Source organism: Lonchura striata, chromosome 3, assembly GCF_046129695.1.
Source record: "Lonchura striata isolate bLonStr1 chromosome 3, bLonStr1.mat, whole genome shotgun sequence".
Classification (NCBI taxonomy): domain Eukaryota; kingdom Metazoa; phylum Chordata; class Aves; order Passeriformes; family Estrildidae; genus Lonchura; species Lonchura striata.
The window spans coordinates 48,165,905-48,183,665 of record NC_134605.1 but is presented as its reverse complement, the minus strand read 5'-3'; the positions used below and the strand labels follow the sequence as shown (position 1 = coordinate 48,183,665).

General features: G+C 39.0%; 1 protein-coding gene across 4 annotated transcripts in view; it reads left to right on the top strand.

The window, feature by feature from the left end:
* Positions 1–17,761, top strand: part of LOC110468846 (SAM and SH3 domain-containing protein 1) — a 526,389-nt gene that overhangs the window by 504,335 nt on the left and 4,293 nt on the right. For all 4 annotated transcript variants that reach the window (XM_021527028.3, XM_021527027.3, XM_021527030.3 and 1 more), the window contains exons 12-19: positions 1,444–1,587; positions 3,728–3,863; positions 4,749–4,918; positions 5,998–6,207; positions 6,882–7,032; positions 9,461–9,574; positions 15,205–16,343; positions 16,895–17,026. In XM_021527028.3, the coding sequence (XP_021382703.2) occupies positions 1,444–1,587; positions 3,728–3,863; positions 4,749–4,918; positions 5,998–6,207; positions 6,882–7,032; positions 9,461–9,574; positions 15,205–16,343; positions 16,895–17,026 (2,196 nt within the window). The remainder of the gene's footprint in view (positions 1–1,443; positions 1,588–3,727; positions 3,864–4,748; positions 4,919–5,997; positions 6,208–6,881; positions 7,033–9,460; positions 9,575–15,204; positions 16,344–16,894; positions 17,027–17,761) is intronic.

The window sequence follows — 17,761 nt, the reverse complement described above, 5'->3', positions numbered from 1 at the left end:
ATTGGTTTTAATATAAGGAAGTGTGAAGTCTAGATTTTATATTCGTCCCTGGGAGCATTAGTAGTGGGAGAGATGCAGTGCACTAGATCAACACGTGTGTATCAAAGCAGGTTTTTTTCTTGAAAACATGTAAGTCCATTAAAGTCCATTTTTTTCAAAAAAGATTAGGCACAAAAAAAAAAAAATGCTGTCCTTAATTTCTGTTTGAAGACCAAAATTACCAATGAAGTTGTGATTATTAACAACTTTTAAGGGGAAAACCAATGGATTGTCAGAAATGAAGTATCAGTTCAATTTCAGAGAAACTTTTTGTAAGAACAAAGATGAAGTAGAAAACATACATAAATGTAGAAAAAAAAGATAAATCTTTAATGCACAATATAGTACATTAGTTCATGTACAATATAGTGCATTTATTTTAGGGTTTGCTGTCTTCTTGTAGCTAAATTTAACCAGATCAGAGACCAAACTCAGTAGTCAGTCTGTTGGGCCAGATGGATTTTGGTCCTTTTTTGTCCTGGGATTTGTGGTGCACCCTTGCCAATGGAGGGTGCTGGAGTACATCTAGTAGAGCTGCATTGCTCAGTGGTTCCTGAAACAGAGTAGAACATAAGGCCAAGTTTAATGTCCTGCCTGGACAATCTGTATAAGGGCTGAATCATACAAGTTTGGTGAAATGTCAGCTGATCCATATTAACTGTGTACTTGTGATATAAGTACACAGCTCAGTACCTTAAGCAGGTTTAGAAATGGTTAAATGAATTCAAAGCAGCTGGTCTCTGTCATCCACTATATAGGGACTAGCTAATTTAGTTCATCAGTACCCTGCTGTGTGCCTTAAAAAAAACAGTGCTAATTTAACCTACCATGGTTGATGGATTTAGTACATTTTTTGTGGTGTTTGGTTTTTGTTGTATTTTTTTTTTTAGGGTGAATAGTAAAACCACAGAGGTTAGCAGAATCCTGTCTGAAAATAAAAAGTAAATTTAGGTGGCCAAATGTAGATATCCACATATATATATATATATACACACACATAGAGATATATATTTGGCTAGTATCTCAGAGATACCTTTATTCCTGCTAAAGTCTTTGTAGTATTGAACAACAGGAGCCACAACTTCTGTCGTGTGTCCTGTTAGAAAGGCTTAGCCTGAAACATAGGGCTTTCTATCAGATCAAATACTTATTGAAATTCAAAGGATAAAGACATCCTAACAGTCCCCAGCATATCTACACACAATACTTTGACAGATCAGGCCTTAAGAGTAAGCAACAGTGAACTGCTACAGTGGTTTGCCCAAAGTCTCAACAGTGAATTTGGAGCAGGCAACAGGACACTGTGCTGTCCTGCGTCTGCCTGGACATCTCTGCAATAACTGCTGGCTGAGGGAGAAAATGGCTCTTCTGTTTTAAAGGCTTAAGCCCTGTTTTATTTTGCAGGGCAAAGAAGGAGACTTTGTTTATAAAGAAGTGATCAAATCACCCTCTGCCTCGCGTATATCTCTGGGCAAAAAGGTGAAGTCTGTAAAAGAAACCATGAAGAAAAGGATGTCAAAAAAATACAGCAGCTCTTTGTCTGAGCAGGTATGTAAGGTCTGCAGTGGAATCCACTTAATAATGTAGAGGTGATAATCAATATTGATTCCTATGCATCAAGGCATCTCTGATGAAATTTCTAACAAGATTATATGGTGTGACTTACTCCTATGTTCTTATAAAATCCCTCACTGTGAAATGGCTTCCTATAGATGCCAGTCCCATGGAAAATGCATTTTCAGATTTTCATTTAAGTAGCTCATCAAAAGTCTGTCATAGATGGCATTACACACTTCACTCTCTATTTCCATTTCTTTTCTATAATAATTTATTAGGGGAACCAAGTCTGTGACACAGGGTCATAGTAATATATTTAATCTGCAATTTACACCCTAGTTTAAATTCCCAGCATAACTTCACATATATGCAGCTCTTCTCTGCTATTTCAGGTCTTTTCTCCATCATAGCTTGCCCTGTGCAGCAGCCCATTAAAACAAAGCCCAGTCTAGTCAGAAAGGGGCATCTGACAGAAGATTTTCCTATAATTCTTTCATTACAGATTTTTATAGTCTATTCTTAAAGGCAAGAACTTTTTTGTACTTCAAACCTGAAGTACATTAGTTCTAAATTAGACTTTGAATTTCAGTGGCCTAGAAACAATCGCTGTTTTTTTCCCTTTTCCTTTAGTGGAGTGTCAAAAATCTTCGGCATTTGTTTAAAACTGGGCTTGCCACTTGGATTGTGTAAGGAATAGGTCGGAAGCCGCTGGAAAAGCAAAGCTCTTCCTGGTTAACACCGCCCCCCAGTGGGCTCGGTCCGGTCGCGAGGGATGCTCGCAGTTATGAGAAATGGGGAGTGGAAGTTTTGCTCTTAATGCAAAGCCTTAGTGCCTGTAAAAGGAGCAGTTCATAACATTCATAGTAACAACCCCAAACTGAAGAATCAAAATGCACTAAGAGAGGCCAAAATATGGCCAGTGTTATGCCATGCTTTGTGATTGCAATATCTCCTCCTGCAGAACTGTTCATTAGTCATACTTATTTATAACCAGAGCAGTGCTACACTTATGGTTATTTAATTTAAACTTAAAATTAAAATATTTTAAGGTGTAACATGATTTAATATTTATAAGAAGATAGTTTGGTGTCTGATTGGCTTTCCAGTGTGTCTCTGCAAAGTCTGCCAAAGAAAAGGGATCTTTTGAGAAATTGCTTTACAGTGGTTTAGCAATACTTCTGCTCTCTGTCTCTCTTAAGATTCGCTTTTCCTCTGAAGTCATAATGCTGGGATGAGATTTTCCTAATGATTCTGCAGCATGCAAATAATAGCGTTCATCTGAAAGTTTTGTGGACATACATCTCCACAAAACACTCTTGTATGTGAGCTACAGTTCTTTTGTTTTCAAAGTTTTTGGCACAGTTGTTTTAGAATATTTATAATTTTCAGGCATCATGATTCAAAATATGTTCCATCATCTCTTTCTGCATGCATTAAACAAGCAAAAGCTATGCTGGCCACATGTTCTGCTTTGTTTTAACTGTGCTTCACAAAGTCTGACAGAATTTCAGTTTAGGAAAACCCTTTTGATTTTCTGTAATGCTTGACTGAATGAAAAGAGAAATTGTCTCAACTATTGCACACTGTAGCAACTAGAACATACACGTAGCAAAATCTTTTTATATTTATGCATTTATAAGTATTTGTACTATGCACAGGCTGCATTTTCTAGCTAAGTCTTTTTTGGTTCTTATAGTTAAATGAGCAATGATATAAAAAATTAACAGAAAAAAAACCCCAAAAACATTGCTTTGTGTCTCACTTGTATTGTTTGATTAGTTTGTGTTCATCTTTGTACAAAATTCTGATTCAGAGACCTAAATTTGGCACTAGCTATTTTGCAAGTGCTGCTGGCCAAAATATAATGTGTTGTGAAAATCCTTGAATTGAGAGTTTTGTATACTTACAATGCTAGCTTTTTTAGACTGGTCTGTGTGCTCCCATCACCATTATCATGCATAATAAAGTGGAGTTTCTACCACAGCTGGGTACTGCTCAGTAAGTAGACAGAAGTTTGCAGGCTGTCTGGTAAAGAGCAGGAAAACAGAATCTTTTTCCTTGGAGGTGGACAAGCAACTCCCATCAGTGCCTGTGTTCATTTATCAAACCTTAATGGTCCAATCCCTTTCAGGAGTGCAGCCCTGGGATCGTGCCAGGTTCCCCACAGTCGCCACCACCAGACACTGACTCCCTGGACAAACCCAAGCTGAAAGCTGGTGGCTCAGTGGAGAGCCTGAGGAGTTCCTTAAGCGGTCAGAGCTCAATGAGTAAGTTCAGTTGTAATTGTGTTGCTCCATTTTTGTGGCTTCAGGGAGCAGAGATCTCCACCATAAGCAGAATCAGAGAAAGTCAAAGCAGAAGCAGTGGTTAAAACATGGAAATGCTTAGGGGTTAGTCATTAGGTGTTTACAAAGAATTTTAAGCTCTTTGGTGCAAAGATGGGGTTTTTTGCTTTGTTTATACAGTACCCTGGAAAAGTGAAAGTCTGCTTTCTTTCTAGTGGGTTCTGCCTATTACAATATAAATATTCTAATATAAATGTTATGTAATAATGAACCTGTTTACTACTGTTCAAGTAGTAAACAGACTCATCTTTACTCTGGATTTCTCCTGAGCACTGGGTCATCCTGAGATGGGCTTTCTACCCTCCCTCGAGAGAAACCTTGAGTTTCTCTCATTATCTGGCTAAAGGAAGAGTAGTATTTAAAACCTCTCTGGTTTTGACTGTCTCTACAAGAAACAGCCAAAATGAAACACACATAATGTGAACTTGCTACACTATTCACCAAATTTCTGGGCTTGAGAGGGATTCTGGAACCCCCCTTGCACGTTTCAGAGCTTGTTTTCCTCACAAACATTTTGTGAGCAAAACTTCCCAGAAAGATGTTGTCAATCTCTTGTGACGTGCCATAGATGAGACACTTGTTAAACAGCTTCTTGGTTAAATATTGAGAGGGTGAATTCAGGAAAGCACGAATGTAGAGTAGATAACTCTCCCATCCACATGTGTATAAGAAATAGCAGCATTCGAGGGCTTTTGACTTTAATTACCATGTTTTGTGGAAAGAAGACTCATTTTCTGTCTTGCCTCTGTTTCTGAACTTCTTCAGAAAGAAACTTTTTTGTGAACTGATACTATGTCTCTCACACAGGTGGTCAGACAGTGAGTACAACAGATTCCTCAACCAGCAACAGGGAGAGTGTGAAATCGGAAGATGGTGATGATGAAGAGCCTCCTTACAGAGGACCTTTTTGTGGAAGAGCCAGGGTTCACACTGATTTTACTCCGAGTCCTTATGATACAGATTCTCTGAAGCTCAAGGTACCAGCTATATCTGTTTTTAAGGAGTCAAACATTTATTTTGCTAAAATTCAAAACTAAGACCTTTTTACAATAACTGTAGAATTCTTAATCTTTTAATGAATTTGTATGTTTTTGAAGCCCTTTAACCTGTCTTTGACATTTAAGATTTCCTTCTATGGCAATTATAGGATAACAAAATGTTATAGAACATAAGTAACTACTAGTGTTTCTCTGCATCCATGGAAAGACACTTCTGTCTTTAGTTTCTGGAAAACTAAAGATGTGCCATGAACTCATTTCCATTTTGCAAGGGTTTTGCTTGAAAGATTGGAAAAATACTTTGTCTGCCACAATGAAATAATCCTCAATGGAAAAATTTTCAGAACTCTTGGAAGAAATGTGCATGCACCTGCACACAGTGTCTCTTAAAAGTATTTCAGTTAATATAACTTGGTTTGAATTAATATTGAAATATTTTGATAACTGAGTGATCATCCCCCTTTAATTTTTCTGATTGTTTTTAGTTATGCTATATTCAACTCAAACTATCTGACTCCTTACATTCATTACTTAAAATTGCAAGGGCAGCTAATTCCTATTAAACCAGATGTATGTAAGGTAAGCTCTTGAGGCATGCAAAAGCAGTCGTGTCTCCATTTCTTTATTATGGTCAGGAGCACATTAGGAAAAGCAATATTATTGGTTCCCTCTGCATTGGCTTCCTTTGGTCAGGAGATCTAATTTGAAATTCTGCTCATATACACTGAGCCTGTTCTTGTTTGCACAAATTTCAGGTAGTTGCAAGCAAAGAGACTTTTGTACCAAATGGCACTGATGCTCCTACAGAGATGTCAGCAGATTCATGAATCTGGACAGTTGGAGTCTGTTGTTGACTTGTTCAGAGACATGTCACCTAATTAATTCCTTTTTCTTCCATTTGTAAAACATATATAATCAGACATCTTTGCAAAAGCTATGGTTAACCTTTGAAAACTGAAGTGTGTTGTCCATCCCATGTATCTGGAAATCTAAGTGGGTGTGTTTGCTTAAATATCCAGCAGAAAACTAAATGGCTTTCTTGCTTCTTTGGTCTGCAGAAAGGTGACATCATTGATATAATCAGCAAACCCCCCATGGGCACTTGGATGGGTCTGTTGAACAACAAAGTTGGCACCTTCAAATTTATCTATGTGGATGTGTTAAATGAAGAAGAAGAGAAGCCGAAGCGGCCCACCAGGAGACGTAGAAAAAGTAGACCACCCCAGCCCAAGTCTGTTGAGGATCTTTTGGATCGCATCAATTTGAAGGTCCAAATTCTCTCTCTCTCTCTGCTTACCCTTTCACTTCTTCTTGCAGGGAAAGGGACCTCTGAAGTTGTTAGTTTTGGAACCTGCACACCAGATTGTCACACCGCTTAGCAGAATCAGGTCTTAGCTGCAGAGTGAAAATAAATGAAGTGCAGAACTGCCTGTCAGGCTTGATGAAGTGCCACAGGCTGTGAGTCGAGTGCACTCAGACACCGTAAATCGTTGCACAGTATGACCACAGGCTAGCATACTCCAGAGGCAAGCAAAAAGTATAAAATAACAACAGCTATCCTGTCTTTAAAGTGGAATATTTTTTCCCCATGTTTCTATTCAGAAGTGCTTGGGATTAATTGGTGGGGTGTCATTCACCCCTCATACTTTCCCCTCAGCCATGCCTCGTTGTGCCTTCAGGTAGCAGGATACCCAGGCCATCAAATACCCTGCATTCCAAACACAACAGTACGTGCAGCATTCTAGTTCTGGCCCAGCTACCTCCCTGAAATCAGACCAGTGTTTAGGCAAACTACAATGCTATCGTTTTGTTTTTGTGCAATGGTTTGCACTTATTTAACTTCTTAATTTTCTTGCTTATTGCAAAAATCTTAGTATCTTTATTGACAAAAAAAGTTGAAGAAATATGTTGTCTTACCACTCATTGTTTTCCCTTTGTGCAGGAGCACATGCCCACTTTTCTGTTCAATGGTTATGAAGATCTGGATACCTTTAAGCTTTTAGAAGAAGAAGATTTGGATGAACTGAACATCCGAGATCCTGAGCACAGAGCTGTTCTCCTCACAGCAGTGGAACTTCTTCAGGAATATGATAGTACGTGGGATGTTTGAGGTTTTCTGTTTTACTAGAGCTCTGCCAAGAACCTTGTGAACCCCTTAAACCAGGAAACTTGTTCCAAGATTTTGATCTCTTTTTTCCTAATATAGTTATTTCCAGGGTAATCCTGTGTAACATTAGATTTTTGAGGGGTGACATAAGACTTCTTTTGTTCTGCTGGAATTACTCTGTTTGTGTAAGTTTTACCACCCAACTTATTTAATTAATATCAACAACACATAACAATTTAGAATACTGTTCAAGAAGAAATCCTGAGATAACCTGCTCTAAAATAGGAGGTTGACACATAGAGGATAAGGAAAGAAGACATTTCCAGATTAGAAGGGAGAGATTATCAAGGGTTAAAAAAATCAAAGCCTAGAAGGTTGTGGAGAAAATGTAATATGAATTAATTTCATCTGCACATGCTTTTGGTTCTTGGACTCTTAATTGCAGGATTGTAAAGGTAGCTTCAGGTTGTGTACATGACAACACAGAAATTTTCAAAGGGAGCAAATATATTAGTCAAGTGCAAAGAATGAAAAACAGCAACCAACCTACCTATGTACAACAGTGCAGTTTTGTTCACTGAACCACATGGTCTTGGGTGGGTGGTTGCAAAGACAAGGAAAAGTGGAATAAGCTATGGCAGGTAAGGGTGTCTTTGCTGCACAGGCATAAGCAGAGCCTAGCTGCAGCAACCTAAGACAGTACTGAATTTACCCTACATGCCCAAGTGTCAGTAGAAGGTTGGTATCCACCAAGCAGAGTCAGTGTAATGGATTGTGTGAGGGCATTCTCAGCTGCTTCTGTGCAAATTCCTATGTTTTAGCTTAAACTTCCATAGCAGCAATTTAAACAGCTGTTATTAAGTGGGAAAAGCTTAATTCAATTACAGCAATATGTGTGGTGAATATCTTTTGACAGTGCTGTGTGGCCTGTGTAGTTTTCTTGTTCATTTCCCAAAGAGGCATCCACTCTTTCCTTGCCCTTCTTTAGCTACTAATAAAGTTGCAGTTACATAATGACTTTCTTTTCACTTAGAGTAGCTTTTTGTCACCTAAGATGAGCTTCTCTTCATTATTTGGAGACCTATTTTGGATGCTAAACTTCCCTGAAGTAATATTTTTTTCAGGACCCTTCAATTTTGGTTTGCAAACTTGAAGATTTGGTGGTTGGAAAGTACAAATTCCAGCTCCAAGTCAGGATGATGAGGAGAAAGAGAAATGGGGACCAGACCAGATGGAATCTGGGATGGGCAGCACATAGTTCCACACCATAATTACCTGTCATGTGCTGAGAGTAGGAATTGGAGTAGCCATTTCTGACATTTTATTGCAAGGGGAAAAATATCACAGCATAAATTGTATTCTTGGATCATGACACTGATTTTCTGTATCTTCAGCTCCAGATTTAGCTTCTTTACAAAATACGATTCCTGACAAAAATTCTGGGTAAATTCCTGGAATCCAGTGTACGCAAGCTGAATGGACCACACTTGAGTGTTGGCTTTTTACACAGACCAGGGAAGGAGGGAACTGGCACCATTAGTCTCCTTCATGTCCCTTCATCCTTTGTTAGGGGACAGCATCTAATGTGCCAGACTCAGTCCCAATCCTTCCTTTGGGTCTTCTGGAAGGTAATTCAAAATTAGGATTTTTTTTTTTTTCCACTACATTCATTTCAGCTCTTTTCTTCTGGTTTGGGTGTTGGAGGATTTTTTTAAATCTTAGAAAGAACTTTGATACAATCAATTTAAATAAATTTCTGTGGTGGTAAGTTGCAGAACTTGGTCCCAAAACAGCTGAGGAGCACAGGAATTCCATTCTGCTTTCATTGTGTACCACACTGCTCCCTCACACTCCCGCTGAGGCTGTTGTTAATCATTTACCAAACAGGATGAATGTTTCCCACAGAGTCCACCACTAAACCTGTCCCTAAGGGCCACAACAGCAAGTCCAACAGAGTCCACCACTAAACCTGTGCCTAAGGGCCACATCTACATATCTTTGAAATACCTCCAGTGATGGTGACTAAATCACTGCCTTGGGCAACTTGTTCCAGCACCTGACCACCTTTTCAGTGAAGAAATTTTTCTTAATTCACAAACTAAGCCTCCCCTGGCACAACTTGAGGCTGTTTCCTTTAGTCTCGTTGTTTGGTGCTTGGCAGAATAGGCCGACCCCCACCTGGCTACAACAGTGCAATTCTAGAGGGCATTTAGGTCTCCCCTGAGCCTCCTTTTCTCCAGGTTCAACACCCTCAGCTCCCTTGACCACTCTTCATAAGGCTTGTGCTCCATTCCCTTCATCAGTTGTGTTGCCCTTCTCTGGACACACAAGATAAGGGTGTTTGAAATGGAAGGTTGAGAAGTTCAGCTGCATTTTCTGTTGCCTGTTTTTCACTGTATTCTCACATCCTCTAGGTAACAGCGACCAGTCAGGATCTCAGGAGAAACTTCTCATTGAAGGCCAAGGCCTAAGCGGATGCTCTCCTCGGGATTCTGGCTGCTACGAAAGCAGTGAAAACCTGGAGAATGGTAATGGTGACAGCAATGAACCTAATAGTTCCTGCAGGCATTTTTTTTTTTTTCAGTGGATATCTTCATATACTTTTGCTCCTGTTCCTAGTTAACACAAACTGCTTCTTACTTGACTTTGTCCTTTGCTCTGATTTCCTCTTTCCCTCTTGGCTTGAGCCATTGGTTTTCACTGCTACTGTTACTAATTTATTTGCATTAGTAGGAAACAAATCCCCTTTCACAAAGAGTCATTGTTTCATGTCCCTAAAGCAAGTCTTTCTCTCTGCCATTCCCCTGCCTTCTTCGCTCCCAGTCATATTTTCATGCCACAGTGGCGCATGAGGCTTGCACGGGTTACACAGTGATGGCCCAAGTCTAAGAGACCACCAGTGGAGAAGTCTTTGAACTTTACTGAGATTAGAAGGATTTCTTTTGAGCCCATACAAAAGCTGTTAAGAAAAAATGTTCTTTATTTTAGGCCATATTTTTCTGTTTGCTTTGGTTTGCATGTTGCGTTGCCATCTCCTCAGAATGCAGCTGAAGAGATGTAGGACTTTTTAGTGTATGAACACTAGAAAGTTAAATTACTGAGAAGGAAAATAAACGATAAAAAAAATGCTGATGATATGAGTTCCCATTGCCTTATCCTGCATCAGTGAAAAGTGATGCACTGAAAAATTACCAAGACAGATGCTGTTAATAGAGATTACTGTCTCTGATCTGAAGAAACAAGTTATTGTGCTGATTGAGCATGTTTTACTTTAGGGATGGTCTAAACTTGTCATTAGGGATGATCTATTAAAAGAGTTGAAATGGGTTTGAGTTGGGCATTTTCACTCCAAAAATTTGAGCTATCTTGGCCTCAGACTGCCTGGATTCATTGCTAAGATTCACCATAAATAGGAAATCAAGAACAATATAGATGTATTCTGTACACCCCTTAGAGTGGCCATTTTTCCTATTGAAAATAAGAGCTAAGAATCCTACTCTTAGTATGTGCATGTTAGTCTGCCACTGAAAAATAACCATTCATTGAGGAAAATGGCAATTTGCTTTGAAGCTGAATGACTGAATTTGACAGTATACAGTATATAATTCTTGAAAGTGTGGAGGGGAGGCTTTTTCCTTGAATAGGAATCCACATTCACTAAGCATTCTGGAATAGAATCATAGCTAAATATATGGCATGTGTGACAATTTTCTTCTCTTTTTATCTTTAAGTACAATCATAGTGATATCTGTAACTCTGAAGTTAAAGTGCTGCCTGTACATTTTCCTTATTTTAACAATATAATAAAACCTTTAGAAAGTAATTGGCATTGCCTGTCTGGTTAGATACTTATGTTTAAACTAATATTTCTGTATGAGTTTTTCAGAATGTGAAATGCTGATGATTTTTATATTGTTTTTTATGTATGACTTGCTGCATTTCTGCATCATTTTTGCTCACAAATGCATTTACTGCTTGTTTTGAAAACTACTACAAAAAGAACATTTTATTCACTCTGAGATTTTGTCAAGGCTATTTAATCTGAAAAGTACTCCACCTTCTTTGCAAAGTTCATGGTCCATAGTTGTTTATATGCATATTTTTTTCAAAGCACAGTATGGTCTCATTTAGGATAGTCACTTGTCTGGTATAAATATAACGTGCAGATCTGTACTTCATGAAGAGCAAGTGCATTCTGAGAAGATGCCAATCTTCAGATTTTCTGGGGAATTGTTATACATAATATTTTTATTACTACTACAGTGTCCAGTTTGGGGTTGATATTAGATCCTTTGGCATCAGTTCAAGATTTTAGAGCTGCTCTTATATTCTGGCTAGAAAATGGTTTGCAGTGTACTATAGCAGAGTATCTTTGTTAAGTACTTTTCTGGGTCCCACTGCAGAAATACTGGGATATTCTTTTAGGTATCTACAGTGTACTTGCAGCAGCATTGTCATTTTATTTCAATTCACAGAGAGCAAGGTGTGTAGTCTGTGATCTATCCAGTGTTAGAAAAAACCTCAGAGGAGGAAGTAACCATCCTTGATTAGGCAATTAGTCCACATAGCACCAGGGCAAAGAGAGCAAGCTGTCCCTTAGACTTGTGACAATGGTGCAGTTTCTGGGCTTGTTTTGCATGCAGGTGTCAACAGACTGAGGTGCATTTGGAAGTCATATCAGAAATCTGGTTCTCACAGGACTGGCCAAAAGCAGATAGTACAGAATAGTATAAGTACAGAGCATGTATATCTGATGCTTCCCAGGACAGTCTTGGGGAATGACTCATTTAAGGACTTAAAAATATGGAAGCTGTTTCCTGGCATTCATCAATTTTCTTGAAACTTTTTATGAATGTCTCTGGTCTTCCGCAGAACCTCCATACCTAACAGTATCTTATATAGACCTCTGTCATATTCCCTCCCAAGTCATCTCTTTGCTATTCTGAGAAGGCCTGTTAATTATTCCCTGTAGGTCATTCCCATCACTGTTCATGACTGGCTTTTTTGAACCTTCATTTTTTATGTTGTGTAGCTTTTTCAGGGGGATGTGAAGAGATAAGAATTGCACCTGCAATGTGCAGTCTTGAATGAGCAGACAAACCAGGCCTTTATCAGGCTGAGTGAGATAAGGGTGTTCTCTGATTTGTTCAGAAACAGATGCCCAGATTCCCGTAGTACCAGGCAGTTCAACAACCTAAGCAGTTCAGCATTCAGTCCTGATTAATCAAAAAAGGAAGCAAAAGAACATGTTGCCTACATTGCTTAATGTCATGTGTATTTCTACTAGTTTGTAATCAATAGCAAAAGCAATGAGGCCAGTATATCTAAGATACCATCATCTTTGTTGTGTCAACAGAGCAGTTTGAAATGCACCCAAAATATACCCACAGAAAGCAATACCAAAATGAAGTTAGTAAAATCTGGGACTTGGACACTGCATTCTGTGTCTGGTTTTGCATACTTAAATTTCTGAGGACTGTGAGGAAAAAAAAATACTGTGAGAAATGCTATGGTACCTCCAGAAAGATTCCCCAAGATAGTCCCCTCTGTTCTGAGGCAGATGATGACAAGGAAAGGAAAAGTTCCTTCCCTGTATGGTAATAGCAAGTATCATAAGAGGTGGACAGTGCTTTGTTTAGCAAGAATTGCACTATAACATCCAACAGAAGAGTTGAAGTATTGCCTGTAGCTTGAACTGAACCTGGAAATAATATAAGCTTTGCATTCATTTTGTGCAAGGACCACTTTTGTAGTCTTACTTTTTACCCACACATCTGTGTCATTCTGCACACATTTGAATCAGAGATACCTCTATGGTTTACAGCCCTATGAAAGGCAATAGTCTGCATAACTGTACCAGGGCTCAAAAGACTTATTCCCAAAATACCAAATTATCAAAAATCACTAGAGTTATTATTAAAAAAACATAACATTTAAAATGTCATTTAAACTTTACTAGCTATGCACTTTAACCCTTTCAGGTTGTTTTCTTATTTTTTTTTCTTAAGGTAGGGAATGTTGCATTTGTGGACATTATTTCTGTAACTCTCCATTCTGTGAAAACAACTTTAAAATATATTTCAAAATCTAGTTTCAGGAAAGATTACCTTCCTGTTTTAGTGTCTCAGAAGCATAATGAAATTACACCTGACAGTCAGGATGAGGGAAGGAATAGATGCAAAAAGAGAAATAAATCATAGCTCCCCTCCCGATACTGCTCTTCACTTAAATAACATTAAAAGAAATTACATTCTCAGCTACTGTCCTTTGTTCAAAGCAGTAGCATTGAACCCCCAGAACTATCTATTAAACCATGTTGGAGCTGAGAGTTTAAAGATTGCATGTTTTGTTATATATGTTACAGGCCTATATATTTTGAACTTCCTCCCATTCTCGCCTCATTTTTGTATGTATGCCTAACAGGGTTGGAATGAACTAAAGATTTGATTTTACTTTCACAAAATTTCTCTTTCCTTTCTTTTGTTCTTCATTTTCTGTTTCTCTTTTTTTTTCTTTTTTTTTTTTTTTTTCTGTTCTCAGGCTACTGGCTTTACACAGACATACCCCATTTTTAAAGAAATTAAATGCTGCTTACTAGATACTCTTCTGGTTTCAGTAAGAGTTTATATTGCACAGCAGTAGGGTTTTCCACAACTTTTCTTCTAGTGCTGAGGTTCCTGAATGGGCTTTACTAAAATCAGTGTAACCCCTGATCAATATATCAGATTGAAAAGAAGGTATATGGATTTTGTATAATGAGCTGTGACAGAAAGTCTCAGACAACAGGGTAAATTACTGCACAGGTCAGGCATGTGCTAGCAATTATGAATCATGGAAAGAAAACACTCCTTTCCATGCTCATTAAATATTGTCATTAGTGCCTGGAGGCACTAAAAAATGAATGTAACTTTTCTTACACATCTTTCTAATGTGATTTCAAGTTATTTTCAGAAGGCGATGGCCTATCTCCAGGAAGAGTGCAGACAGAGAGGTTCTTTCTGCTGCTTTTCTGAGTTACCTGAACTCAAGGTAGCACCAACAGCAACAACTTCAGTGTGGGATGTGTCTCTGTTAGCATTTTGTGGAAATGGTGATATTCAGCTGCAGTTGAAGTGTGAGCTTCTGAGAAAGGAGTTGCTGTGTGCCTGCATTCGTCCTTATGGGCTCACCTTGATTTAAACTGTTTTGGATGGGACTGTTTTCCTTTTATCTCCTTGAGTGTGACCATTTTCTTTGCTAGTTTCCCGGATACTTGGTTTTTAAACTCCTTAAGCAGAGTAAGAGGCAAGAGAAAGCAAGGTATTTATTGTTTTAGGTTAAATGTGTCCTTTCATTCATATGCAAGGTGAACAGTGTTTATTATTCAAAAGCCAAGCACTGAATTTCTATCAGGATAAAGCTCTGAAGGCAAACAATACAAGAAGAAAGCATCCATTGCTTAAAAGTTACCACTATGACTTGTGACTAATACTAACATTAGTCACACTTGAATCTCCTTTTTGAAACACTTTTCCATCTCATAAGATCTTTATCTGTAAAATGCTGCTGTCCTGCAAGTAGTTTTCCAAAGGGGCTGATGCGAAACCAGTCTTCATGCACTTTCTTCCTCTCTGTATTGCCATCACAGATAGTTTGCTGCTCATTTAAAAGAATAAATTACACTACTGGCATATAATTTAAAAAAATCATAAACAGGATGTTTTTAAAAAATCCTATGTGAACTAGTAAACTTTTTAAAAATATGAACATTATTATTTATATAATAAGATTAGAGACAAAATTAAAAAATGTATGTCTTTTGAGGTGTTTCAGGAAAACCTGTCAAACTACTTCATACAATGAGTATAGGGTATCAGTTCTAACTGTAGGATACAGTACTTCTACACTGAACAAAGTTTATATGAGCTAAACCTCAAATCTGTGCCAATTGGAGAGTACAAAGGATATTAAGTATTTTGGATGTATTTTACATAACAGATAACAGTTAATAATAAAGCTGAAGTTCAAATCAAATGTTTATGCTTGAAAAGGCATTGAATTCTTCTACGCTTAAAATTAACAAAAAGGGAATATATCATTGTGTTTCAGAAGCATTTGAAAGGGACCTGTTATTTATGCTGCAGATTTTATTTTTAATGGTGGATTTATTTGTTCCTAGGTAAAACTCGAAGGACCTGTCTTCCGCCCTCAAAATCAGCAATTGAGCATAGCTTTAGGGATTTCAGCAGAAACCAGCTATCAAATTATCCCACCCTTCCACTGACCAAGTCAATAGAAACTCTGCAGCCAGGGGAAAAAGAAAGCCGGCTGGGTTGTGGACACCATGCTCTGAAGAGCTCTGTCAAGCCTCTGGCTGTCATGGCTCTGAAGAAGAACCGCAGAAGTTTACCAGTTGCTGTGTGTCGAAGCTATGAAACTCTGGATGGCCCCCAGGGTGTAGATACATGGCCAAGATCCCAGTCACTGGATGATCTCCAGGGAGAACCCAATACTAACTTACAGGGCGCTAACAAGAAAGTAGATTCTTTTCCTCAGGATTCACTGGATGTTGCTAAAAAGGCAATTGGCTCTGCCTTACCGCCTCAGTGTCATGGAGGCAGCTGTAAGGTAGATGATGTCATGGCTAAGCAGGGCAAAGGAGCTGCTAATTCTCAGAAGGGAAAAGCTAAGGAATTGAACTGCTCCGTAATGGAGACTGCAGGTGGAAAGCCTGCTCCATTCCCCCTGAAAAACTGTGAAGCTCAGCCTGCCTTAGTGATGCATCATGCAACAAGGACACCTCTGGAAATGCAGAGTAAAGGTTTTCATGACCTTGCACGGGCTGATTATGCTCCAGTCCTCAAGGGAGGTCTAGAAGCTGAGCAAAAAAGCACAAATGAGGCAAGAATGCAACCAAAAAATCCTTCTCAGCCACCACCTGTCCCTGCCAAAAAATGCCGAGAACGCCTTTCTAATGGATTATATCATCCTCCCACGACCACAAGTGGAAACCACTCAAGTTTAGAAGCACCATGTTTGCCAGTAAAAAAGACCAGTTCATCCATTCCCATTGATTGTCATGGAGTACCTGTCCATAGGACATCTTCTGAACTGGAGCCCAGTAGCCCTCCTAGCCCACTACCACCCTGGCTATCAGAGCTCCCAGAGACTGCTAGTGTTCAGCAGCATGTGGTAAAGCTTGGTCCTGCATCAGCAAGGAAAGTCTCTTGCAGCAGAGGAATGGACCTGGAAATGGTGATAGAGAGCAAGCTGCAAGCTGAAGACATTGATCTTACTGAAGAACCGTATTCCGACAAGGTAAGTGGTAATCACTGCAGTGGTTTTATTCCACTAGCATTCCAAGGGACAGTCTGTAATTCTTTGTATCTGTCATTTTTTTGTGGGTAACTGACCAAGATAAACCAACAATCATTGGGAAATAGACATTCTACAGCTCTTGTTTGTCTTTGCTATCAAACTTTACAACTGAAGTAATTCTTGTGTTGCGGGGGACTCAGAAATCCCAGACTTATTCTGAACCTTCATCTTTTCAGACAGCTGGTGCCTTGGTGGCACTGGGCATGGGAATGTGTCTTTCTCTGCTAATGTGGGGGAATAGAGCTGAAAAAGGAAGTAATGATTAGATTTCCAAGAAACTCTGAATTGGTAGCATCAATTAGTACAGCTTTTTGTGGGTGGGGGGAAGAAAGGAGTCTTTCAGGGATTGCCTTTTTAGTTTTCCTGGAACCTTGAGGGAAGCTCCTACTTGGGCCCATCCTGCACTTCTCTTTCTGTTGCATTGATTGGTCTGTATGGCTACATTTCTTTAATCTGTCCTCTCTCCTTTGTGTCTGGCTGGGGACATTCAGCATGGTCGCTGTGGCATTCCTGAGGCTTTGGTACAGAGGTACTCTGAAGACTTAGAGCAGCCTGAAAAGGAGGTGGCTACAAACATGGACCAAATCCGGGTAAAGCAGCTGAGGAAGCAGCATCGCATGGCAGTGAGTATTTCTATAAAGCAGATTTTCTTCCTTGTGAGCAGACTTTTAAAAGGACTGGCTAGTAGTAACGGGAGATACTTGAGAAGTCCTGCTACAGAAATACTCCTTACATTGATCCAGCAGATACAAGATAGGTAGAGGTACTGCAGGGGCAGAAGGTACCTCCCCAGTCCAAAAGGAGGACAGTCAGTAGTTGAAAGGAGAGCAGATAGTTCTCTCTTGACCAAATAATGATCTTAAAAGCAGACTGCAAGCAATGGTAACAGAGACTTCCTCACTAAGGGTGGCATGTTTTAAATGCTTCTCTATTAAAATTTCCTTTTTCCTTTCTTAAACTATACTAGTGTCCACTTCTCCTTAGCAAAAGCAGAAGGGAGAAACCACCAAAAACTTTAATGTTTTTTTCTGAGAGAGCCTGGTCTATCTGAGGAGGTAATAGGCAAAATTGGTATTCTCTTGCCTTACTGATAAATTAAATGGATCACTCTGGAAAGTCTTATTACTGGGTATTCTTTGCTGATCTCAAAATAATTCAGAATGGTACATGAAAGTCAGCCAAGCAGTTGAATGCTGCCCACTGTGTCTATACTGCCAAAATTGTTGTCAGTGCTTCTGGCCAAGGGATCTGAGCCTTTCAGCCCACACCACTCTCATACTGATGAATGTGACATGAGATAAATTAGAACATCTGCTATGAAATTCTACCATTTTGGAAGAGAAAACAAACAAACAAAC